Source organism: Candida pseudojiufengensis (genome assembly GCF_024610245.1).
Source record: "Candida pseudojiufengensis strain CBS 10847 chromosome Unknown scaffold1, whole genome shotgun sequence".
Classification (NCBI taxonomy): domain Eukaryota; kingdom Fungi; phylum Ascomycota; class Pichiomycetes; order Serinales; family Debaryomycetaceae; genus Lodderomyces; species Lodderomyces pseudojiufengensis.
In genome coordinates, this window is record NW_026261530.1 from 524,131 (window position 1) to 549,349 (window position 25,219).

General features: G+C 27.1%; 10 protein-coding genes across 10 annotated transcripts; 5 read left to right on the top strand and 5 right to left on the bottom strand. All coding sequences in view use genetic code 12, as the record gives it.

Annotated features, from left to right (window-relative positions):
* Positions 1-289: 289 nt before the first annotated feature.
* Positions 290-580, top strand: KGF55_003352 (uncharacterized protein; the record flags this gene model as incomplete). The annotated part of the gene is made up of 1 exon (XM_051758136.1): positions 290-580. The coding sequence occupies one exon, from the start codon at positions 290-292 to the stop codon at positions 578-580; it is 291 nt and encodes a 96-aa protein (XP_051613724.1).
* Positions 581-1,990: 1,410 nt separating this feature from the next.
* KGF55_003353 (ERG2 family protein) lies at positions 1,991-2,641 on the top strand (the record flags this gene model as incomplete). The annotated part of the gene is made up of 1 exon (XM_051758137.1): positions 1,991-2,641. One exon carries the CDS (start codon positions 1,991-1,993, stop codon positions 2,639-2,641), a length of 651 nt encoding a protein of 216 aa, XP_051613725.1.
* Positions 2,642-3,374: 733 nt separating this feature from the next.
* Positions 3,375-7,976, top strand: MYO2 (myosin 2; the record flags this gene model as incomplete). The annotated part of the gene is made up of 1 exon (XM_051758138.1): positions 3,375-7,976. The coding sequence occupies one exon, from the start codon at positions 3,375-3,377 to the stop codon at positions 7,974-7,976; it is 4,602 nt and encodes a 1,533-aa protein (XP_051613726.1).
* A 92-nt stretch (positions 7,977-8,068) lies between these two features.
* On the bottom strand, positions 8,069-8,401 carry KGF55_003355 (uncharacterized protein; the record flags this gene model as incomplete). Its single annotated transcript, XM_051758139.1, has 1 exon — positions 8,069-8,401. One exon carries the CDS (start codon positions 8,399-8,401, stop codon positions 8,069-8,071), a length of 333 nt encoding a protein of 110 aa, XP_051613727.1.
* A 106-nt stretch (positions 8,402-8,507) lies between these two features.
* Positions 8,508-9,437, top strand: KGF55_003356 (alpha/beta hydrolase; the record flags this gene model as incomplete). The annotated part of the gene is made up of 1 exon (XM_051758140.1): positions 8,508-9,437. The coding sequence occupies one exon, from the start codon at positions 8,508-8,510 to the stop codon at positions 9,435-9,437; it is 930 nt and encodes a 309-aa protein (XP_051613728.1).
* A 33-nt stretch (positions 9,438-9,470) lies between these two features.
* NIT3 (putative hydrolase) lies at positions 9,471-10,376 on the bottom strand (the record flags this gene model as incomplete). Its single annotated transcript, XM_051758142.1, has 1 exon — positions 9,471-10,376. One exon carries the CDS (start codon positions 10,374-10,376, stop codon positions 9,471-9,473), a length of 906 nt encoding a protein of 301 aa, XP_051613729.1.
* An 889-nt stretch (positions 10,377-11,265) lies between these two features.
* KGF55_003358 (uncharacterized protein) lies at positions 11,266-14,547 on the top strand (the record flags this gene model as incomplete). The annotated part of the gene is made up of 2 exons (XM_051758143.1): positions 11,266-13,179; positions 14,170-14,547. The coding sequence occupies 2 exons, from the start codon at positions 11,266-11,268 to the stop codon at positions 14,545-14,547; spliced, it is 2,292 nt and encodes a 763-aa protein (XP_051613730.1).
* Positions 14,548-15,076: 529 nt separating this feature from the next.
* On the bottom strand, positions 15,077-17,311 carry KIS2 (Kis2p; the record flags this gene model as incomplete). The annotated part of the gene is made up of 1 exon (XM_051758144.1): positions 15,077-17,311. The coding sequence occupies one exon, from the start codon at positions 17,309-17,311 to the stop codon at positions 15,077-15,079; it is 2,235 nt and encodes a 744-aa protein (XP_051613731.1).
* A 2,257-nt stretch (positions 17,312-19,568) lies between these two features.
* On the bottom strand, positions 19,569-21,449 carry KGF55_003360 (MFS transporter; the record flags this gene model as incomplete). Its single annotated transcript, XM_051758145.1, has 1 exon — positions 19,569-21,449. One exon carries the CDS (start codon positions 21,447-21,449, stop codon positions 19,569-19,571), a length of 1,881 nt encoding a protein of 626 aa, XP_051613732.1.
* A 1,128-nt stretch (positions 21,450-22,577) lies between these two features.
* On the bottom strand, positions 22,578-24,338 carry KGF55_003361 (MFS transporter; the record flags this gene model as incomplete). Its single annotated transcript, XM_051758146.1, has 1 exon — positions 22,578-24,338. One exon carries the CDS (start codon positions 24,336-24,338, stop codon positions 22,578-22,580), a length of 1,761 nt encoding a protein of 586 aa, XP_051613733.1.
* Positions 24,339-25,219: the final 881 nt, after the last annotated feature.

Below are 25,219 nucleotides of genomic sequence, written 5' to 3' on the forward strand. Positions count from 1 at the left end.
AAATGAGAAGAAACAAGTTGACACCAAATGATTAAGACAACCTGACTATACTGGGGTATTAACCTTTTCCTTTGAACCAAAATTATTCATCTGACTCACACTTTAAGATGACTTAATTGTTGACGATTCCTCAAATCGGCATTAGAAATAGGACATTTATTAGTTTACATTGTTATTGTTGATAGGTATTAAGTAAAAATATAGTTTAGCAGATGATAATTATGATTAACTTACACCATCAACTGCAAATGAATGGTCTGGTTTTTCATCAGTTTATCATAAATTAGACATGAATACTAAAGGTTTTGTTTGCATTATCTACATTTCACCTTTTATTGTAGGGAGTGGGCATATTGGAAGAAAATGTGGCGATGATAAAATTACTGAGCAGGTGTATGTATTATTCAAAGCTAGAAGGTCTAAATTATTCAATGGTGTACCTGATGATTTCCAATCTAGAACCATCAATCAGAATTTTCTGTTAATTGATAGCACTGCTGGAATGTGTTGTACTATTGATGGACTTGATGTGGAGATTCTAAAAATATTCAACGCTGGTGTAGGATCCCCTCATGCTTAGTTGTTGGATTCTATCACTCAATGGGATTAAATTGCAAACTATGAGAATAGTTCATTGGCAGTGTTGACCTATATTTGAAAGCTTTACGTCGTTCTAAGATGTAAATAGTTAGGTACATGTTCATCACATCACTTGGATGAAGATGTTGAGATGATTCCGATGAAAATTCAAGAAATATATCTAATTTTTGATTGGCAACAAGTATTAGCCTTCTTCATGAAATGCATTTTGCGTTTGTATTCACCATCTCAATATTTTCATTCAAGTCAAGATCTAATGAAAATTCACAAGACTAGTTACATCTTGAAATGACGTTAATTTCAAGGAATTCAACATCGAAAATTCGACCTATGGGGTGTCGATGGTTATTAAGTATCAAAAGGATTCTAATTTCGGACTACCATCAGAATGACATCCTATCCAACAGAAATGAAATGTGAAATATCATCAATTCTATTTAAAAAAATGTAATTGGTGATGCTTCACATTTCGTAAAGCACGTCTTTCGTTCAAAAAACAGTTATACCTTGCTAGGTTAAGTTATAGTTGTATAGCGTTAAACCATCCAATTGTTTACTCACTTTTGAATGTCAATGATAAACCTCATGGCAATTATGAAAATAACCAACTATTAATTATTTTTCACAACGTTCAAAGATAGGTGTAGTCTTTCTAGATGTGAATATGCAATTGAAAAGGGATCGTCATCATTAATATCAAAATTTGGTAACAAATATTATCTGAAACAAGTTTTGCGTGTAATCAACAAACTCTACTATTATTCAATTTTGAAATTTACCTCTCTAATATTAGATTCAAATGTAAGTAGACAAAATCTGATTGATCCACGTTTACATGAATTCTGAGTTTTTAAATCCAAAATCAGAAACTAATAATGCTTGGGTTTTGTTTTAGAAATACAGATAAATTTTTTTGCAACAAATTTCAAACAATATCAAAAAATGAAGTTCTGACAAGTTTGTGACAACTTCTTTTGAGTAACACTTAAATTTCTATATGCATTTCTATGAGTGTAATCAATCTTTAAATATCGTTTAACGTGAACCTAAAAATTTCTATATTCATGAAACTTACTAACAAGCCTTCAATGTTTCAAATTTGTTCGAATATCGTTTCAGGTACAAACACTTCAAATATCTAAATTAGGAAGTTCAATCCATTTTAAAATAAAATAGAGATCGTTTCAAATTCAAGCTTTCTCGCTTAGTTTAGAAGTATTATATATATATACGGTCGTATAAGAAATGAATATAAAATTTCAAAAACAATAATACCAAGTCAATGATATATATATATATATTTGGATATTTCATTCGACTTGTTTAGAGTGATGAGTTTTGATGATTCAATTCAAACATCAGAGAAATAATTAATATCAATTGAACAATCATGAAATTATTATTAATTGGTTTAATACCTATTGCAATGTATACAATTATGTCACTGTTATATTATACATGGTTACCAACAAATTATAGATTTGATAAAGATGTTTTACAATCATTAGTAAATCAAACAATTAAAACTAATCCAACAAATGCAACAGCAATGATGATTGATTTAGGTAAAAAAATTAAAAAAGAATATCCAGATATTATAAACGAATTAAATTTTAATGATTGGGTATATAATAATGCAGGAGGAGCAATGGGTATGATGTTTATATTACATAGTTCAATATCTGAATATTTAATATTTTTTGGTACTGCAATTGGAACAGAAGGTCATACAGGTGTTCATTTTGCTGATGATTATTTTATGATTTTAAAAGGTGAAGAAAGAGCTGCATTACCTGGTAATTTAGAACCTGAAATTTATAAACCTGGTGATTGTCATCATTTAAAAAGAGGCGAGACTAAACAATATGCTATGCCTGGTGAATCTTATGCTTTAGAATTAGCTCAAGGTTGGATTCCTTCAATGTTATTTTTTGGATTTGTTGATACATTATCATCAACTTTAGATTTTGGTACATTTTATAAAACTTCATATTTAACTGCTAAGGATATGATTTCGAATTTGTTGAGAGGAAAGTTTTGAGAAGACATGGAAAGTGTTTCATTTTGTTTGAGTTCTAGATAATTACTTGGATCAAATTTTGGCACAAAATGTATTACACAAAACTGAATATGTATCAGGTACCAATAAACGCGTCTAATTAATAAGAATTTTCATATGACTGTCTAGTAAAATAGTGTAAATAGATATAACAATTCCAATTATCACTGAACGAAACACATATCATTAGATTGTATGTGATTGAAAATTTCCTCGAGTGCCTCTTTCAATTTTTCTTATAATCACATGCTTTAGGATTCGTCAAATCTTTTTGATCTTTAATATTTATTTTTTAAGAATGTATAGTGTCATAATTTACACGACCATATATTTATTACTCGAGAGAATATTTTAAATCTTTCTCTTACAAACACTTTGTATTCAAATGGTTCAAAACATTTGGTGATATTATCCAAATTAAAGAAATCATTACTCTTCAGTCAAGTGTATATTACCTGTGTCGTCATGACATTTTGATTACTTCACCTTTTTATAAAATCCGTCGTCTCCATTCTATCTTATACTAAATAAATCAATCCACGTAAATAAATAAACAGAAAGAAAAAATATTTTTATGTACAAAAATAAATAATAAAAAAATCTTTTGATCTAATCAACAACTAACAACTTACTAACAATCATTCTTATCTAATTTTTACAACCAACTATACAACTTACCATCATTACACATACAATACATATATCTTAATTAACTATGGTATCATTATATGATGCAGGAACTCGCTGTTGGTATCCTGATAAAGAATTAGGTTGGGTAGGAACAATTGTTAAATCAAATAAACAAGAAGGTAAAAAACATATAATAGAATTAACATTAGAAAATGATGATTCAACTATATTTAAAATAGAAACAGATAATCTTTCAGAAGATAATGATGAATTACCACCATTAAGAAATCCACCTATATTAGAATCAACTGAAGATTTAACAAGTTTATCATATTTAAATGAACCAGCTGTTTTACAAACTATAAAAATACGTTATTCATTATTAAATATTTATACATATTCAGGTATAGTATTAATTGCAACTAATCCTTTTCAAAAAGTAGAACAATTATATACTCAAGATATTGTACAAAATTATGCTGGAAGACAAAGAACAGAATCAGATCCTCATCTTTTTGCCATTGCAGAAGATGCTTATAGATGTATGAAACAAAATGGAGATAATCAAACTATAGTTGTTAGTGGTGAATCTGGAGCTGGTAAAACAGTTTCTGCTAAATATATTATGAGATATTTTGCTTCTGTAGAAGCTGATGTACAACAAGCTATAGGAACTGATCATAAAGTAGAAATGTCAGATGTTGAAAAACAAATATTAGCAACAAATCCTATAATGGAAGCTTTTGGTAATGCAAAAACTACAAGAAATGATAATTCATCACGTTTTGGTAAATATTTGGAAATATTATTTGATAAAGAAACTTCTATTATTGGTGCAAGAATAAGAACATACCTTTTAGAAAGATCAAGATTAGTATTTCAACCATCTACTGAAAGAAATTATCATATTTTTTATCAAATTTTGGCAGGAATGGATTCAAAAGAGAAAGAAAAATTAGGATTGAAAACTGCTAGTGATTATAAATACACCAATCAAGGTGGTTCACCTAAAATAAATGGAGTAGATGATGCTGAAGAATTTAAAATAACAAAAGATGCGTTATCCTTAATAGGTGTTGATGATTCAAAACAATTTGAAATATATAAAATATTGGCAGCTCTTTTACATCTTGGTAATATTGATATAGCTGCTACTAAAAATGATGCACATTTATCAAGTGATGAACCAAATTTAGTTAAAGCTTGTGAGTTATTAGGTATAGATGCGTTTAATTTCGCCAAATGGTGCGTGAAAAAACAAATCACTACAAGATCTGAAAAAATTGTTAGTAATTTAAATCATAAACAAGCAATTGTTGCAAGAGATTCATTTGCAAAATATATTTATTCAGCATTATTCGATTGGTTGGTTGATTATGTTAATACTGATTTATGTCCAGAATCAGTTGCTTCACAAATAAATTCATTTATTGGAGTATTGGATATTTATGGGTTTGAACATTTTGAAAAAAATTCATTTGAACAATTTTGTATTAATTATGCTAATGAAAAATTACAACAAGAATTTAATCAACATGTATTTAAATTAGAACAAGAAGAATATATAAAAGAACAAATTGAATGGTCTTTTATAGACTTTTCAGATAATCAACCATGTATTGATTTGATTGAAAATAGAATGGGTATTTTGGCTTTATTAGATGAAGAATCAAGATTACCAGCAGGTAATGATCAATCATGGATTGAAAAAATGTATCAAAATTTGGATAAACCTCCTTCAAATAAAGTTTTCCAAAAACCAAGATTTGGTCAAACTAAATTCGTTGTTAATCATTATGCTTTAGATGTTACATATGATATGGATGGATTTATAGAGAAAAATAGAGACACAGTTGGAGAAGGACATTTAGAAGTTATGAAAAATTCTAAAAATGAATTACTTCAAGATATTCTTAGTATAATTGATAAAAATGCAAGTGCTTTAGAAGCAACCAAACAACCAACAAAAGGTAAAATGATGAATAAAAAACCAACATTAGGTTCCATGTTTAAAAATTCATTAATTGAATTAATGAAAACTATAAATTCTACAAATGTTCATTATATAAGATGTATAAAACCAAATGAAGAGAAAAAAGCTTGGGAATTTGATTCATTAATGGTGCTATCTCAATTACGAGCTTGTGGTGTTTTGGAAACGATCAGAATTTCATGTGCTGGTTTCCCTTCAAGATGGACTTATGTTGAATTCGCTGATAGGTATCATATCTTAGCTCCTTCAAAAGATTGGATTAAAGTAATGAGTGGTGAAACCACACAAGAATCTGTAACTGATTTATGTAATCAAATTTTACAATCAAATACTGAAAATAAAGAAAAATATCAACTAGGTAATACCAAGATTTTTTTCAAAGCTGGTATGTTGGCTCATTTTGAAAAATTAAGGACAGATAAATTATATAGATCTGCTGTCATGATACAAAAGAATATGAGAAAACGTTTCTTTAGACAAAAATATATTGAAATAAGGCAATCTCATATCAAATTACAAAGTTTAATACGTGGTTTTGAGAGAAGAAGGTTTATAAGACAAGAAAAGGAAAAACATGCAGCAACATTAATTCAAACTTCAATAAGAGGACATTTAGCAAGAAAACAGTATCAAAACACTCTCAAATCAGTTATTACATTACAAAAATCAATAAGAGGTTTACAAGCAAGACAAAATTTCAAAAAACACCGACTCGAAAAATCAGCGTCAACTATACAAAAATCATGGAAAGGATATCAACAAAGAAAAGAATTCAACAAAACCAAAAGATCAGCTATTATTATTCAATCTGCTTTTAGAAGACAATTTGCTTATCGTGAATTGAAAACATTAAAAGCTGATGCAAAATCTGTAAATAAATTAAAAGAAGTTTCTTATCAGTTGGAGAACAAAGTTATTGATTTAACTCAAGCTTTAACATCTAAAATTCAAGATAATAAGAAATTAATGGAAGAAATACTGAATTTAAAAGATTTATTAAATCAACAAGGACAAGTAAAAGAAACTTTAAAATCAAGAGAATTAGAATTTAATGAGAAATATGATTCCACAAAACAAGAACATCAAGAAGAAGTTGAAAATTTAAATCGTGAATTAAATACAATAAAATCAGATTATTCATCAGCTGAAGAAAAAATCAGACAATTAACTAAAGAACAAATTGAATTGAAAGAAGAAGTTCAAAAAACAATAAAAGAATTAAATGATGCTAAAAATGATCTTATTAAACGTGATACTATTGAAGTTGATCTTAAAGCTCATATTGATCAATTAAAATCAGAATTAGCTCAACTAAGTAATCCCAAAATTAGAAACGCGAATACAAGTAAACGTCATAGCAGTGCTTTGGCGTGGAGTTCTCCCAATTCTATTGATAATCCTAGGCCGGTATCAGTCATTGCTGTATCAAATGATGACAATGCTAATATTGATGATATTAATGATGAATTATTTAAATTATTAAGAGATTCACGTCAATTACATCGTGAAATAGTTGAAGGTTTATTAAAAGGTTTAAAAATACCACCTGCTGGAGTTGCTGCAGATTTAACAAGAAAAGAAGTATTATTTCCAAGTAGAATTATTATAATAATATTATCAGATATGTGGAGATTAGGTTTAACTAAAGAAAGTGAAGATTTTCTTGGTGAAATTTTAGCATCTATACAGAATCTTGTTTCATTATTAAAAGATGATGATGTTATTCCTCATGGTGCATTTTGGTTATCAAATACTCATGAATTATATTCATTTGTTTCATATGCTGAACAAACTATTATAGCAAATGATACATTATCTAATGAAATGAGTGAAGAAGAATTTACTGAATATTTAAAATTAGTTGCTGTTGTAAAAGAAGATTTTGAATCATTATCTTATAATATTTATAATATGTGGATGAAAAAAATGCAAAAAGATTTAGAGAAAAAAGCAGTTTCTGCAGTTGTATTATCTCAAGCATTACCTGGATTTATGGCACCAGAAAATTCACCATTTTTAAGTAAAGTATTTTCAGCTGGTGCTACATATAAAATGGATGATATATTATCAACTTTTAATACATTATATTGGTCAATGAAAAGTTATTATTTAGAAAATGATGTTATTGTAAGAGTAATAACAGAAATGTTAAAATTTATTGATGCATTATGTTTTAATGATTTAATATTAAGAAGAAATTTTTTAAGTTGGAAAAGAGGATTACAATTAAATTATAATGTTACAAGATTAGAAGAATGGTGTAAATCTCATGATATTGAAGAAGGTTCATCATGTTTAGTTCATTTATTACAAGCTGCAAAATTATTACAATTAAGAAAAAATACTGCTGAAGATATTGATATTATATATGAAATATGTTATGCATTAAATTCTGCACAAATTCATAAAACTATAAGTGCTTATACAGCAGCAGATTATGAAACTCCTGTAGCACCTGCAGTAATGAAATTAGTAGCAGAAAGAACAAAAGAAAGCTCAAATGATGATTTATTTTTAACAATGTCAACAGATGGTCATTTTGAAGATCCTTTTAGAGAAATTGAATTAAGACCTTTTTCAAGAGTTGAAGCTTATGTTCCCGCATGGTTGAATTTACCTGTAATACGAAGAATTGTTGAATTAGTTGCAAAAAATGCTTCAGTTCAAGAAACTTCTCATCAAAACGGTCTGTAAAATTAACAATTAATAGGTAGTACTTTTTAATTAATAATTTTAATCTTTTTTTTGTATATATACATCATTAATTTCGTTATACACTTCCTCTGCTACTCCAATTTTTCATTAGTACCTTTTAATTTCATTTGTAAAGCATGTAATCCTTTATTTTTAAATTCATCATCTAATAAACCATAAACTAATCTATGTCTATTTGGTAAATTTTTATCATTAAATTCTTCACTTTGCATTTTTATAAAAAAATGAGATTCCGCAGTGTTTGTTGCACCTTTCATAGCTGAATGATGTGAATGTTTATGTGAATCATTTCGTACTTCTAAAAATGTTGGTTTGAATGTTGTGGTTAATTTTGAATTTATTGAGGATTCTATGGGGCCAATATTTGTAGATGATGACATTGATCTTATGAAATTTTTAAACATGAATGGATGAGATTGATAGTGATTGTGGAAATGTGAAAAATTATTTAAAATTTAAATTTATCAAGTTTATTTATTTATTTTCCGATCTATATGGTCAGATCTGAAGATGTTCAGTTTGAAATTGTTATCACCATCAATACGAACTAAACCAATTTATTCTTCTATACGATATTTTTCATCAACTAGAATAACAAGAAATGAATCAATTGAAACGGTTGATCTTGCATTTGAAGAATTTAAAGGTTTAAATCCAGAAAAATCACCAGTAATAATTTTACATGGATTATTTGGTTCAAAAGCAAATAATAGAACAGTTGCAAAACAATTATCTGAAAAATTGAAACGAAATATATATTGTTTAGATCTAAGAAATTTTGGATCAAGTCCTCATATTAATAGATTAGATTATCCAAGTTTATCAGCAGATGTTGAAAAATGGATATTAAATCAAAAATTTTCAGAAAAACCTATATTGGTTGGTCATTCAATGGGTGCAAAAACTGTTATGGCTTTAGCTTTAAGAAAACCAGATATTCCTAAAATGATTGTAAGTGTTGATAATGCTCCTATTACATTTGGAAACACAGATTCAAAATTTAATAAATATATTAATCAATTAAGAATTGCCTTGGAGAAATATCATTATACAAACATAAAAGATGTTGATTCTAAATTAGAAGAAGTTGAACCAAATAAAGTAATAAGACAATTTGTATTAATGAATTTAAATAGAGGTAAAAAGGATGAACCAGTAACTTCAAAAATTCCCTTGGAAATTATTGGAAATGCAATAAGTAAAGGTATGATAGCAAGTTGGCCATATAGTTCTCAAGATTATAGATGGACTGGTCCTGCATTATTTATAAGAGGTACTGAATCAAAATATATTCCAGATGATATAATACCTGAAATATCTAATTTTTTCCCAAATTTTGAAATAAAAGATATTGAATCTGGTCATTGGGTAATAAGTGAGAAACCAAAAGAATTTATGGAAGTAATAGTAGATTATATAGAACGTCAAGAAGACGAATAGATTTAAAGTTATTCAAAGTTATTCAAATATCATTTATGTAGCACTTACTTTCGCTGATCCATCGCCTACAAAATCTCCATAAATATCAAATCTTCTTTGATAATGTACGGGTATACCTTCTCTTGCTTTTGTTAATACATCTTTATCTAAGTCAGCATATAAAATTTCTTCTCCTTCACCAGCTTCTGCTATAATTTTACCTGATGGATCTGCTACTAAAGAATGACCATAAGCTTGATACCCACCACTTCCAACATCTCTTGCAGGAGAACATAAAACAGTATATAATTCATTATCAACAGCTCTTCCTCTTGCTAATAAATGCCAATGTAAAGGACCAGTAGTAGTATTAAAAGCACCAGGATAAAACATAGCAAATGCATTATTTGGACTTCTTGATGCAATTGAAGCTAATTCTGGAAATCTAATATCATAACATATACCTAACCCCACATTACCATATTCTCCTAATTTAAAAACAGTTGCTTTATCTCCTCCAGTTAAAGTTAAAGATTCTTGAAAAGTTATACCATTTGGAATATTAATATCAAATAAATGAGCTTTACGATGTTTTGCTATAATTTCACCTTTTGGATCAAAAGTTAATGAAGTATTATAAATTTTATTATCATTACTTAATTCTGGAATTGATCCACCAATTATAAATATATTGTGTTTTTTAGCTAAATTTGATAATAAATTTGTTGTTTCTCCCAGGGGAATAATTTCAGCATAATTTCTAAATTGATCTACTGCATAAGGTGAATTAAAACATTCTGGTAACATTACCAAATCAACTTTAGGTTGTTTTGATACTGCTTCTTCTATATATTTTGTAACTTTTGCTAAATTAGCTGATTTATCTGATCCAGCTTTTAATTGCAATAATGCAATTTTTAATGATTTAGTCAATGGTGACTTTAATACCGGTGATGACATTGTTGTTTAGGCAAGTGAAGTAATTGAAGTTGATAATGATTCAAATTATATGATTCATATTTCAAAAGTGATAAATCAGTAGAATTACTAATTTGTATTGATTACGTAATAATGTGGAATCTTAATTCTTTTTTTTGCAACCTAATTTTCTTTTTTCAAATCTGTTAGGGGTCCCACATGAATTTTTGAATATGGTTGTTATTGATCGAATGATCGTAACTTTGACTAAGTTAATGAGCAGTCGTTTTGACCCATGACTGTGTAATACCCCCTGTCTTGTCTGATAAGCTTCAATTTCTTGCTTTAGGCTCCAATTGAAGTCAAAATGCATGTTTCATCTACCTCATACGAAATCGAGTACGTCAAATTCTTACAATTATTTGAAGGGCTACAATCAAAGAGTGAAGATGTAGGGTTGGGACTGTCTCTACTAGCTCTGTCTCTTATTAAGTCTACAGTAAATCATATCACACTTAATTATTAATGTTCTTCACTATGTAAATTTGTATTTAGTAAATTTCCCCTCAATAATTTTAAATTTTTACAACCAAAAAATTAAAATATAAAACATCATTTTTTACAACCACTTTTTTTACAACTAATTTAATTAACCAATTCATACAACTATAACATAACACTATTAATTGACCTTACCATTCACTAAACAACCATATAAAGTCTACTTTGGTAGAAAGATTCTACTTTCATACCTTCTCCAGAATTGAAAACTACAGAAACTATAGAATTTAAGTCCCATTACCACTTAAAATACAAACTCATACACATACCAAATAGAAAGAAATCTTATACTAGTTGAAAGAAAGAGCTCAAGTAACAGCTGTAATTTCCAATTTTATAAGCTTCTTATGAATTTTAGCTTTCAAAAATCATGAGTCAAGGATCAGAAGTTGAATACACTAATAATTTATCAGAACAATATTTAGATTTATATACAATAGCTCCATTTACAAATACTTTTCCAATAAGTAATGAAAGATTCAAGACTTGTGATGATTATAAAGAACTAGTAGAAAATGAATTAACAGCAATAACTACAAATTCATATAATTTACAAAAGTATTTGCAACCAAATATATTACCTGTATATTATAATAATAATAATTCAAATTCAAATTCTTTAACGAGAATTGAACATTTATATAATGTATTATCAACATCATTAGATACTTCAACTAATTCAATTACAAAAGAATATGAATATAAAACAGTCAAAGCATCAGATATTTATTCAAAATCTAATACAATTCTGACAATTACAAATGATGATGAAATTAATTCAAAATGTTCACAATCAACTGGATTTTTCAATATTTTAAAAAATCAACAAACTAATTATACATCAAATTTGACAGTAAATAATAACTGGGATGATTCTGATGGTTTTCCAATTGAAGAAAATGAAAATGAAGCAATCATTAATAATTACTATCCTCGAAATATTAGTTCAAATTATGCAACAATTGCAACATCACCATTATATAATGAAAATATTCATCTGTCATCATCATTAATTAGTAAAATAAATGAAACAAATGAAAATAAATTAGAAAGTAGTAGTAATTTTCCATATTATTCAAAAACAAATTCTGAAAAATTTAATGAATTAAAAGATAATTTAAATTTTGATTCAATTTTTCAATCAAGTTCTCAAATTTTAAATAAAAGAAATGAAAGTTTAATTATTTCAGATAGTTCAAGAAGTTTTAATGAAATTAGTGGTAATAATGATCTTAATAAAAGTCAAGATTTAAAATATAATTTATCAGCATATAAATATGTTCAAAGTTTTACTTTACCTTCTTCACCTATTGCAAAACCTGTTAATGAAAAACCAGATTTACAAATTGATGAAATTAGAACTGATTCCAGTTTAGATCAATTTTCCCAAGTGGATACTTATCAATTACATCCTACTACTTTTTTTGTTGTTTTGAAGTTTAATTCACATAGAGATAAATTTTTAAAAATTATTGACAAAACTCCATCATATTTAAGAACTTCATCTAATTATAAGAAATACAAGATTGAAAATGGGGAATATAATTGTGAAAACAACAGTGAAGAAGAAGACAACGATAATGAATATCAATTTACATCATCATCAATTCCTAATTCACCAAGATCAGAAATTTATGATATTGGACCAAAATTATTACCAAAACCATTTACAGAAGAATTTAAAAATTTAAAATTTACAAAATTTAAACCATTATCAGAATTATGTAAAATGGAATGTTATAAATTACCAAAAAATATTAAAACAAATTATGAAATGGATAGTAAATTGAAAAAATTAAATTCTCTATATTATCCAAGAAGACCAAAAAGTGAAAATAATGATAACATTGGTGAAGAAAATCAAAGAAATAATGTGGTATCTATTAATTCAATGTTAAACTCTGATGTTTCTACAACAACTTCAACTTCAACTTCAACTATTATGACTGTTGAATCATCATCATCTTCAGCAACTACTGTATCTACTGTATCTACTGCAACTAATTCTAAATCATCAAAATCAAAATCTAATTCAAAATCAAAATTTACACCTAAATCAAAAACTAATTCAAAATCAAAACCAAAACCAAATAAAGATAATAAAATTGCAAAAAAATCAGATTTAAAAAAAGATGATAGATATTATTCAAGATTAAATATATATGAATTATCCAAAATTTTAAATTTAGAAAAATTTAATATTTCATTAACTCGTCATATAGAATTATCAATTTTAGAAATTTTTGGAAATTATTGTAAATTTAAATTAGCTTATCAAACTTGGGTAAGAGATACAACAAAGCAAATTAGATCAAATTTATTATCAAAATTATTTAAAATTTCCCTGTATTTTTATCCTGAATTAAATATTTTTAAATTAGAAATTATTATTAGACGTGGGTCTTATAGTATGATGCAAACTAGATTAAGAAGAGAAAGAAGATTAAAAAAATTAGGTAGAAAAAATAGAAAAAGAAGAAGAAAAAATTGAAAGTTTGAATAGTAATGATGTTTCAAAAGAAGTTTTTGTGAGTTTTTTGAGAATGAACTGTTTGATTGGTGGTGTTGATTAATGTTGATATTGAAGCTATTTTTATACCTGATTTGAATCAAATTGTTTGTGGTGTTTTTGTTGGTGGTGTTCTTTTGTGGTGATGTTGATGCTATGTTATTAACTAATTTAAATGACTAATGAATTTATGGTAACGACGTAATGAATTTTTATGCTAATGAATAACGAATTATAATGGATTTATGCTAATGAATAACGAATTATGGAAATGAAAGCTTTAAGAAAAGGAAAAAAATATGCTTTCATATTTTTTGTATTATTTTTTTGTATCTTGATTATGTATTATTTTATATTACTATGTATTATTACTATGTATAACTGCTATGTACTAATAAATCAGAATAACCTCAATTTCTTTTAGTATCGGTGTTAAATCATTTTAAAGATTCACGAAATAACCCAAAGTTGATGGTTGCAACATCAAAATATAAATGACACAAAACTTGGAATTCAGACTTTGAAGGTTATGATCATTTTGAATGAAAATTTCAGATAAACTTGATTGAGCCGTTTTAATATCAATCAATTTTACCTATGCGAAGGACAACTCAATTGCCCTAAAATAATATTTATTGTACAAGATTGGTGAAAGGAATACGTTTTGCAAAAAGTTTTGTATCATTTAAAAAGTCCACCAACAGCGTAAACTTAGTGACTATTAACGATTTTGATCCTGTTTTTCCAACACAAGATCTAAGTTAGGCTATGTCGAAAATGAGTAAAAATTTAGAAGAGTTAAAACCAGCATCTACATCTATCATTACGTCAGGTGAATTTATTGCAAAAGCTATTTTAATTAAATGTTTGGCTAAAACAGCAAAAGTTCTATACAAAAGTTATAAGATTCAATTGGAGAGTCAACCCAAGGAGGATTTAATGGATAGTTACCTAAATTCCCTAGAATGGATTTGTTATAGTATGCTGACTTTATACTTGAATTTTGGAGATAATAGAATAATCAAAAATTTTGATAAATTGTTCAAGTTAATTATTGATACAATAAGTCAAAACCAAATTTTAAATTCTTTGATGTTTCCGTTTTGTATCATAGTTGGTTATATTTTAATTGCCAGATATTGAATGAATCTTTGCTTAAATATTCATCAATATCGATTATAGATCGAGTGGGATTATATGAGAAATTTTTGCTACTTGATTTAAAGTGATGATTGTGGCTATATATGTTGAGTTAGAGGAAGGATAGACTGAAATTCAATTACGAAATAGCTGCACCTTCTCTGAGACTAAATTAGATCAGGTATAAATTTATTTGAGTTATTATTGATCAGTTTCTATCAGCAGTTACGTGGTTTAAGCACGTATAATATTATCTATACCTCAACAATACTTCGACAGTTTCGGTTGCAGAATTAACCAATACCTTTTTCAAAACGATAACAATTTTAATTCAACTGTATTAGTATTACTATGTAGAATTAAAGTAAATATAATTTTTAAAAACTAAAGAATCAAAAAAAATTTCAAAAGACTGTAACGTTATTTATTACTACAATTTCTCATTAATTACTAAATCTTACTCGATACTTATATTGTTTTATCTTTACCTATTTTCAGGTTTTCTTCTTCAATTATCAACTATCTTTGTTCTTCATTTATCAGCTGGAGAATGCATAATTTGAGTAACGAATTTACCAGAATATCTTGTAATACAAGCAACAGTTAAAACATCATTTTTTATAGAAGTTGTCATTAAATGATTTAATATAACATGATTTGGAATAGATAAATGATAAGCTTCTTTATTTGATGCATAATATGAACTATCTGCTCTACGTAATGGTGGTCTTTTATTGAGGTAGTTTGTATTTGTTGTGGAAGTAGAGTTAGTCGATATTGTTGATGATGTTGGATTATTAGGTTGAGGAGGTATTGGACCATTTTGTAATAAATTTGAAGTTGAAATGTTTGAATTTGATGATGAAGATTGATTATTTGAAATTTTATTTAATAATACATTATTTAAATGTGGTGGTAATTGTGGTGGTTCAGGTAATTCATAATCTTCAGGTTTTAATTTAAAATAATCGTAATTTATAAACATTTCTGGAATTTCATTTGAATAATTTAATTTTTGGTTTGGTTTTATAAAAGAATTTGATTTAGTTAATTCATATGGTTGAAATTGATGAGTTGATTGAATTGGAGTTTGTTGTTGAGAATTTGATCTGTTGTGGTTATGTTGTGGATAAGGATAATTATCTGATTTTTGTTGTTCAATTTGTTTTTGTTTTAATTCAACTTCTCCTTCATCAATCATTAAATTATCATCTTGATTATTTTCATTATTTTCATCATCAATATATTCAACATGTTCAAATTGTGAACTTGATTCTTTTGAAATTTTATGTAATAATTCATTTGATTTTTCTTGAATTTTTTCAAATTCATATTTACCCGCTGATCTTGGTTGATTTTGATAAGTATTACTGTTGTTGTTATATCCTCCAATTGTACTATCGCTATTATTCACATCATTTCTACTTGATATAATATTTGCATCATAATCAGTACTTGCACCAATATGATTTGATTGATTTAATGAATGATTAAATAAATGAGTATCATCAATAACTTCAAACCAATTGAAAAATATACCTTCTTGATCAGTAGCAGTAGGTAATTGATCACTTACTCTATATTCATTGTTTATTATATATAATAATTTATGAACTCCTAATGGTAAATTTATTGTTGTTATAAATTCATTCGGATGATTTATCGATGGTGATAATTTTATAATATCTCTCCAATTTGAAAATGATCCAATAATTGAAATTTTTCCAATATTTTCTCTATTTGTATTAACCCATTTAATTTCAATGGGAATTAATAAATTATCATTATGATTATTACTTTTAAATTGTTTTGTACGATGTTGATTTTGATTATTATTATGATTGAAATTATTAAGATACAGTTGATTATGATAATGTTGACTATGTAGCTGTTGTTGTTGATTTTGTTGATATTGTTGATTTTGATGTTGTTGTTGTTCCAAATTAGGTGAAGGTGATGGAGAATGCCCACTTCTAGCTATTGAAGCAGCTGATAGCATTCTTGCAGTTGGCGGTGGTCTATTTGCAAAATATTGATTATTATTTTCCTGTTGTTGTTGTTGCTGTGGCTGAGATTGAGATTGAGGTTGTTGTTGTTGAGTAGATTGATTTTGATATGTTGATATTTTAGTAAAATCAACTTTTGATAAATCTGGAGTAGGAGTTTGAGATAATTGATATTCAAATTCTTGTATATCATCTGAATCTTGAGGAAATGGTTCATCTAATTCCATTTGATCATCATTCGTATTAGATCGTTGTTGATATTGTGAAGTAGAAGATGATGAATTTGAATTAGATGAAGGAATATTCTTATTAATTTTTTTATTTTCATCATAAAAATAATTATTATTATCAGGTAATATATTTCTTGATAATGAAGTAGATTCTTCTACTAATCCTTCATTTAATTCATTAAATTCATCTTCTATTAAACCATTTGAAAATTGATTATATTGTTGATTCAGATTTTGAGGTTGAATAGGATTTAAATTTGATTGAATGGTAGATGTTTGATTGTTATTGCCTTCACCTTCATTTGTAGTGTTTATAGGTTTATTAATAACTTGATGTAGTATTAAATCACTAAATTCTTCATCTAATGAATTATTTTGATTATTACCTGCAGTTGATTTTCTAATTTGATTATTACTGTTTTTTGAATTTAATTTTTTATTTGAAATTGATTGATTTGTTTGATTAGAATTATTTGATTGTGATGATAAATGTTGTCCAAATTGACTATTAGTTGACGCGTTATTACCCATTTTTTTGGGGGGTATAAATGGTAATCAACTATTGAAAAAATGAAGTTTCACTGTTTTACAAGGATTAAGAAAAAGGAATGTGGTGGTGATTTATATTTGTATATATACAGATGGTTTCTAATTTGGTTGTCAAAAATAATTAGATATAAAATTAAACTTCTCTCGAGAAAAAAGTATAATAATTTTGTATTGTAAAGTATTGTAAAGTATTGATAGTCTATTATAGTAAGTATATACAGTCTATTGTCTAATTTAAGAAATATTATATTTTAGACATTCACTTAAAAAATAACATCTAATTTATATAATTTAGTTCAGTGCCCATACGTAATATTACTTTTTTCATAAGATAGAATGTAATAGGAAGATAGATAGAAATACTTTGGATGTTTTTGGAAATTTTATTCATAAACAAATTTAATATCAAGTTGTAAAATAGAGGAGATCGTCCTAATGATTTTAAAAACAGATTATTTTTGTTGCTAATTTACAAAAATTGATTTGTACAGTATAAGTAATCACGTAACAAATTCAATTCCGTCTCAAAAACACCACATAGAGTGTAATTTACGAAGATGACTTTTAATCGAGGTTAATTCATGAGTAAACTACTGTATTCACATTATGTACACTAAATTATTGTATTATGTAAATTGATTTCAATTAATTGTTGCAAAAATCTAATACCAATAGCAAGTAAATTAAAGAAGGGTTCAATTTCAAATTTTTATAATTATTTTTGAAATCTAAGCTTGAAAAACTTCATTGATTAAACATTAATCAAAATCAATTGTGATTACGAAGTTTATTTTCATGTGGTCAATTACATCTTTTAAACATTTGAAAGTCCAATTGATCTTTAAATTCTCATTCCTCAATATCATTGACTATACGAGGCACAAATAAAAATACAATTTAGACTAAAAGAATCAAATGTGTAAATGAAAGTATTGAATTGTGTTATATAAGTCTTATAGAGGAAAATTTTAATCACATGAATCTAGTTAGTCAAATCAATAATAATTTATCCCTCATTTGCATACATACGCACCTAATACATATGATAATGAAGTATGCAAATTAATAATTTTTACCAATATACAGTAACATATAAAATGAATTATCGTATCGTATCTACTTTATAATTTGTATAATTCCCAATTTTCCGATTAATTATAAGAATTAAGCTTTTTTTCACCCTTTTTATATTTACATCACATTCCGCTTTGTTTTATCATCTGATAACAATTTAAATTAAGTATGTATGATAAGGTACCGTGTCAGCAAAAGACTTTAATAACTAATGACAGCTTTTTATTTAATCTTACTTTCAACATTAATTATGGATACAGCTTTTGCAATAACAGAAACAATTACAATACAATTTTCAAGTGATACGTATTGTACTGTATTGTATTTTAAAGTACAATCATCACATTTTTCGTAAATCTAAACTATTTTAAAACTAAAAGCGGAAATTAATTAGAGATCGTATGACGTAATCACGAAAAGTAAATGCAAACGTTTAATATTTTCAACACATCAATGTGATTATCATAAATTATCAATTTTATCAAAGATCAACATTAGTAGTGCCAAAAAAACAAGAAAAGAAAGGGTATCTACTGTAATTTTCGATCAAATTTGAATCAAATGAGCAAAAGGATAAAACGTAATAGCGCTAGTGCAAATGTGTGTACAATTCCAGACACATTGTATCACGAACGGAGAGGTTTCTTTTAATTTACAACCTTAGTGATTTATTGAGGAATTGAATAAAATCATTTCAATCGACCAATGGAGTACATCATAAGTCTGTGGAGACACATTATATGATTTCCGTGCATTAAGACCTAAATCATTGAAATCGACACATAAAAATCATCACGAACTTTATCGTTACTCGACGATTTAGTATTTGTTGGTATTCAATTATAAAGTGTTTCGGCTATAGTTTGACGATACCTTTTGATGAACTGGACAACAAATTTAAGAGAAATCGAAATGACGAATTACATATTGTTGATAGACCAATCTTGAATATACAGCTTTTCCAGCGTATTTCAACTCATATCTAAAACTAAGTTATTTAAGAACAATTGACTAAAAGATCCATATAAGCAGAAAAATAATTAACTTTCTACAACTTAATGTTATTTTAAAACAAATATATCTATTTTATATGCAAAGTAAACAAAAAAAAAATCAATCTATGTAAATCCAATTTAAAATTCCAATAATGTTTATTATATCAAATTTATTTTTCATTCTCAACTTCATTTTTAGTTCTTTCATCATCATGTATAATTTCTTTTTGACTTTCTTGATCTGATTTTTTAGCATCCATACCTGGTGAATAAGCATATTTTGAATAAGCTCTAATTCTTGCACCATAAAAGAAAAATAAATAAGGAATTAAACAACAGGCTAATGATATAAATGCCATTAATGATGAAGCCCATTGATAACCTAATCTATGATACATTTGAATTGTAAATAATGGAACACAAGCACCCCAAATTGATCTGACAAATGTTTTTGCTGCTAATGCACTTGCTGCATAATGTTGATATGAATCAACTATATAATTATTAGCTGGATTATATAAACAACAGAAACCAAATCCTGCTGCTAAACCAGCAAAACATGGTCCAGCCCATGAAACTCTTGGATATGATGACCAAGCGAAAATAAATAAACCAATTGGAACAAACCAACATGAAATCATCATTGGAATTAATCTTAATTCTGCAGGTGGTAATTCTCCTCTATCTCTATATTTTTGAGCTCTTTTATTATAATCATTATTAAAAAATGGTGCAGCCATAGTAGCTATAATAACACCAACACCAATTGGAATAAACATAATACCAGTTTTAGAAGCTGACCAACCTTTACCTTCCATATAAATAACAGGATAAGCAAAAAAGAACATATAAAGTAAACCATAAACAACAGCCATATAAATTGTAATTAAAAATACAATTAATTCTGAAAGTAATAAGAAAGGTCTTAATAAAGAAGTTTTTGCAACATCTTTAAATTTTCTAACTTCAATTTCATTAAGACTTCTATATCTTGAATCTCCAGTATCTTTTCTTAATTTTTGAGCTCTTTTTTTCAATAATATACCATGATGAGTTTCAGGTACAACAACAATAAAAGCAACATAAAATACTCCTGCAACAATTAAAAAAGTCCAATAAATCCATCTCCATGTTGATGTAAAATCTCCTAATAAACCACCAAAAATTGGACCACAAACTGGACCTAAAAATGGAGCTGCTGAAAAAATTGCCATTGCTACACCTCTTTCTGGACCATCCCAAATATCAGCTAATGAACCACCAATTAATGTCATTGGAGCACTGAAAGCAATTCCATCAATTAAACGACAAACAATTAAAGTACCAATATTTTTTGCAGCACCGCAAGGAATAATAAAAATAACAGCAACAAATAATGTAACAACATATATAGGTTTTCTACCAACTTCCTCTGACATTGGAGCAAATACTAAAGGACCAAATCCAAAACCTAAAACAAACATTGTTACAGAAGCTAAAATAATAACTTCCATTGATACACCAAAATATTTTGCAGGTTTTTCTAAATCTCCTGTAACTATAGCAGAACCTAAAGCAACAACAAAACAAATAGCACCTAATAAACTTGTATATATCCATTTCCAAGTTTTACTTAAGCTTTTGGGATTTTTTAAATCATGATCAACCCATTCAACAATTCTTAAACCTGAATCTTTATCAACAGGATATTTCCAAGGATCATTTTCATTAAAATCTGAATTTGGATCAGGATGAGTTAAAGTTCTTTTAAAATCATAAGGTTCTTCTAATGGACCTAATTGTCCTGCTTTTTCTCTTAATTCTGATTTTATTCTTTCCAATCCTTGATTATTTGTAATTAATCTTTCAAGTTCTTTTTCATCTTCTGTATTTGTTGATGTTTTACGATGTAAGGAATTATTGTGGTGGTTATTTGTTATATTATTATTGTTTATTGTGGTTGTGGATGTAGTATCATTACCATTATTATTATGTGATATATTACTTTCTCCATAAGGAGTTATTCTATTTGATTCTATACTATCTTTATCTGTAAGATCTGAATGAGACATGATTGTTTTAGATTTTATTTTAATTATTGAAAATTTCAACTCAAACACAGTAAATCAATTTTTGAACTAAGAGATTATGAAGTGGATATGATAGTCCTTTTATATTTTCAATCTACTTACATCACACTAATAATAATAACAATTTAAATACAATTAGTATGAGAAATTTTTTTAAATAGTACGTAAAGCCGGTTACAAAATTTTTACACAAATATAGACGCTATAGTATGTTAGTTACACAAAATTCAGTTTTAGCCGTTTACTAAATATAAATTACTATGGAATCTGGGTTCATAATTCTAGAATAATAGTGTGGTCTTTTCAGCCTTTGATTTTAATTGGGTAAGTTGATCATTGGTTGGATTGAATGAAATCGTACTCATAACTTGTTAGCTAGAGTGTCAAAACCACAGTCGATACCTTTTTAACAAAATCCACTTCAGTTGTGGTTCATTCAGCAAGTTCTCAATTTACACCTGAATTTCGTTTGAATTTGAACCAAGCTTTTTTTAAGATTGTCATGTCAAAGTCAAAAAAAAAAAAAAAAATGTGGTACAAAATAGAAAAAATAAAGCCGATCGAAAATAATACAAAATAAAAATTTTACATGCAAAAACAAAATACTAATTGTTAGTTAGTTTTTACCGTTTATGTGTACCTTTCGAAGGAGTAATTGATACGTTGAATTGCATTAACTTTCTTTGTATTATTTCAAACTAATTTGAAGCGGTCTATTGTTATCTCACAACTAAAATAGATTTCGAACTTGAAACAAATTTATATGTGCGGTTTTGTACGATTATTTGAATACATGGATTTTTTAGATAAATATGAAACATAAGGCTGTTGTTTGAAAAAGACGTTTCATGATTTCCAAATGAATCACTTTTACCACTGACATATACGGAAATTTATTAAGCCTTCATTGATTTGACTTAATGAATTCGAAAATCGGAGGAGCATAGGAACCCTTGTTTATTAATTCCCTACATTTATCTTAAATAAATATTTTTCAATTTTTTTGGATATTAATATATTAATCTATTTACCTATTTTATAATTAAAAATGCAAGGAATGTCTATATAAATATAACAAATAAATATATAATTTTTCGAATTTGAAATCTTTTAATGACCGAAATCTTGTTCTTTTTCAAGATCTGGTTTTTTAGCATCCATACCTGGTGAATAAGCATATTTAGAATAAGCTCTAATTCTTGCACCGTAAAAGTAAAAACCATATGGAATCAAACAACAAGCTAATGATATAAATGCCATTAATGATGATGCCCATTGATAGCCTAATCTATGATACATTTGAATTGTAAATAATGGAACACAAGCACCCCAAATTGATCTAACAAATGTTTTTGCTGCTAATGCACTTGCTGCATAATGTTGATAAGAATCAACTATATAATTATTAGCTGGATTATATAAACAACAAAAGCCAAATCCTGCTGCTAAACCTGCAAAACATGGTCCAGCCCAAGAAACTCTTGGATATGATGACCAAGCAAATATAAATAAACCAACTGGAACAAACCAACATGAAATCATCATTGGAATTAATCTTAATTCTGCTGGTGGTAATTCTCCTCTATCTCTATATTTTTGAGCTCTTCTATTATAATCCATGTTGAAAAAAGGTGCTGCAATAGTGGCTACTATAACACCAACACCAATTGGAATAAACATAACACCGGTCAATGAAGCTGACCAACCTTTACCTTCCATATAAACAACAGGATAAGCAAAAAAGAACATATAAAGCAAACCATAAACAATAGCCATATATATAGTCATTAAAAATACAATTAATTCACTTAATAAAACAAATGGTCTTAATAATGAAGTTTTTGCAACATCTTTAAATTCTCTTTCTTGAATTTCATTGAAAGCTTTATATGTTTTATCACCTGTATCTTTTCTTAATTTTGCTGCTCTTGTTCTTAATAATGTACCATGATGAGTTTCTGGAACTAATACAATAAAAATAGCATAAAATACACCTGCAACAATTAAAAAAGTCCAATAAATCCATCTCCAAGTTGATGTAAAATCTCCTAATAAACCACCAAAAATTGGACCACAAACTGGACCTAAGAATGGAGCTGCTGAAAAAATTGCCATTGCTACACCTCTTTCTGGTCCGTCCCACATATCAGCTAATGAACCACCAATTAATGTCATTGGAGCACTGAAAGATATACCATCAATTAAACGACAAACTAATAATGTACCAATATTTCTTGCTGCACCACAGGGTATAATGAATATAACTCCAACAAATAAAGTTACCGCATATATTGGTTTCCTACCAACTTCTTCGGACATTGGAGCAAATACTAATGGACCAACACCAAAACCAACAACGAAAACTGTAACTGAAGCTAAAATAATAACTTCAATTGAAACTCCAAAAGTTTTTGCTGGACCTTCCATATCACCAGTAACAATTGCTGAACCTAAAGCAACAACAAAACAAATTGCACCTAATAAACCAGTATAAAACCATTTTAAAGCAGTACTCCAATTTTTTGGATTTTTAACATCATGATCTACCCATTCAACAATTCTTAATCCAGTACCTTCATCTACAGGATATTTCCAAGGATCCATATCATTAAATGTAGAATTTGGATCAGCATGAGTTTCTACTTTTTTTATATCATAAGGTTCTTCTAATGGTCCTAATTGTCCAGCACCTTCTTGTAAATCCGTTATTATTCTTGATAAATTTTCTTTATGAGTTTGTATTCTTTTTAATTCTTCTTCATTTTTATTATTTGTTTGAGGTTGTGATTGTAATGCATCTCCGTAAGATGTTACTTTTTCAGAATCAACACTTCCATTATCTATTGTATTTGAATCTTCTGAATGAGACATTGGGATATATTATTATATTGATGAATTAATTTTAATTAAACTTAAGAAGAATATAATTTTTTCAAATTTTAACATTCTCAATTGAAATGGATGAGTGGTTGTATATATATATAAAATTGCTTAAACTAAATATCGGTATCTATAATTGATATCAAAATAAATATTTTGCAACCGTTTACTAATTCATACCAATCTACAAGATTTGATGTAACATTCATTAAATTGTATATGGAATTGTTTATTATCGCAGATTATGCATGTTTAACCCCCTTTAACCCTTTAAACATAAAAAGTCTTGGTACAAAAAATAAAGTATAATGTACAATTTATTAAATTAATTTTTTTATTTATTATTTTATACCTCAAGTCGGTTGATAATTTAAAAGTTTAATCTGATCGGTTATAAAATTTCAATATAATCGATACACAAAATACATACAAAATAAACACAAAAAGGGCCAAAAGGAAAAAAAAAAGATAATTTTCGTATAATTTGAATATTGTTAAATTGATACTGCATTCAATCTAAATTAGTATACAATTCCTCAAGTCGTGTGCATCGGCTGATAAAAAAAGATACGGTACAGCCATTCTAGGTCGGTTTGAAAAAATATATTACGTATTAATTTTAAAACAGAATATGGCTTTATAATTAGATACCTAGTCGAATTTCAAATTGTCATCAATAAATTAAGTTAGTAATATATTGCAAGCTGCACATATGCTAGTAATTTATGTATAAATTTTCTAAATTTTAGATCCCGAAAAATTCGATCACACAGTTATTGTTTTATTAGAACGAACCTACCGATCCTTGAGTTTCCTTGTATATATTTATAATTAGAATCATGGAATCACGTTTAAATTGAGAAATTGCTGGT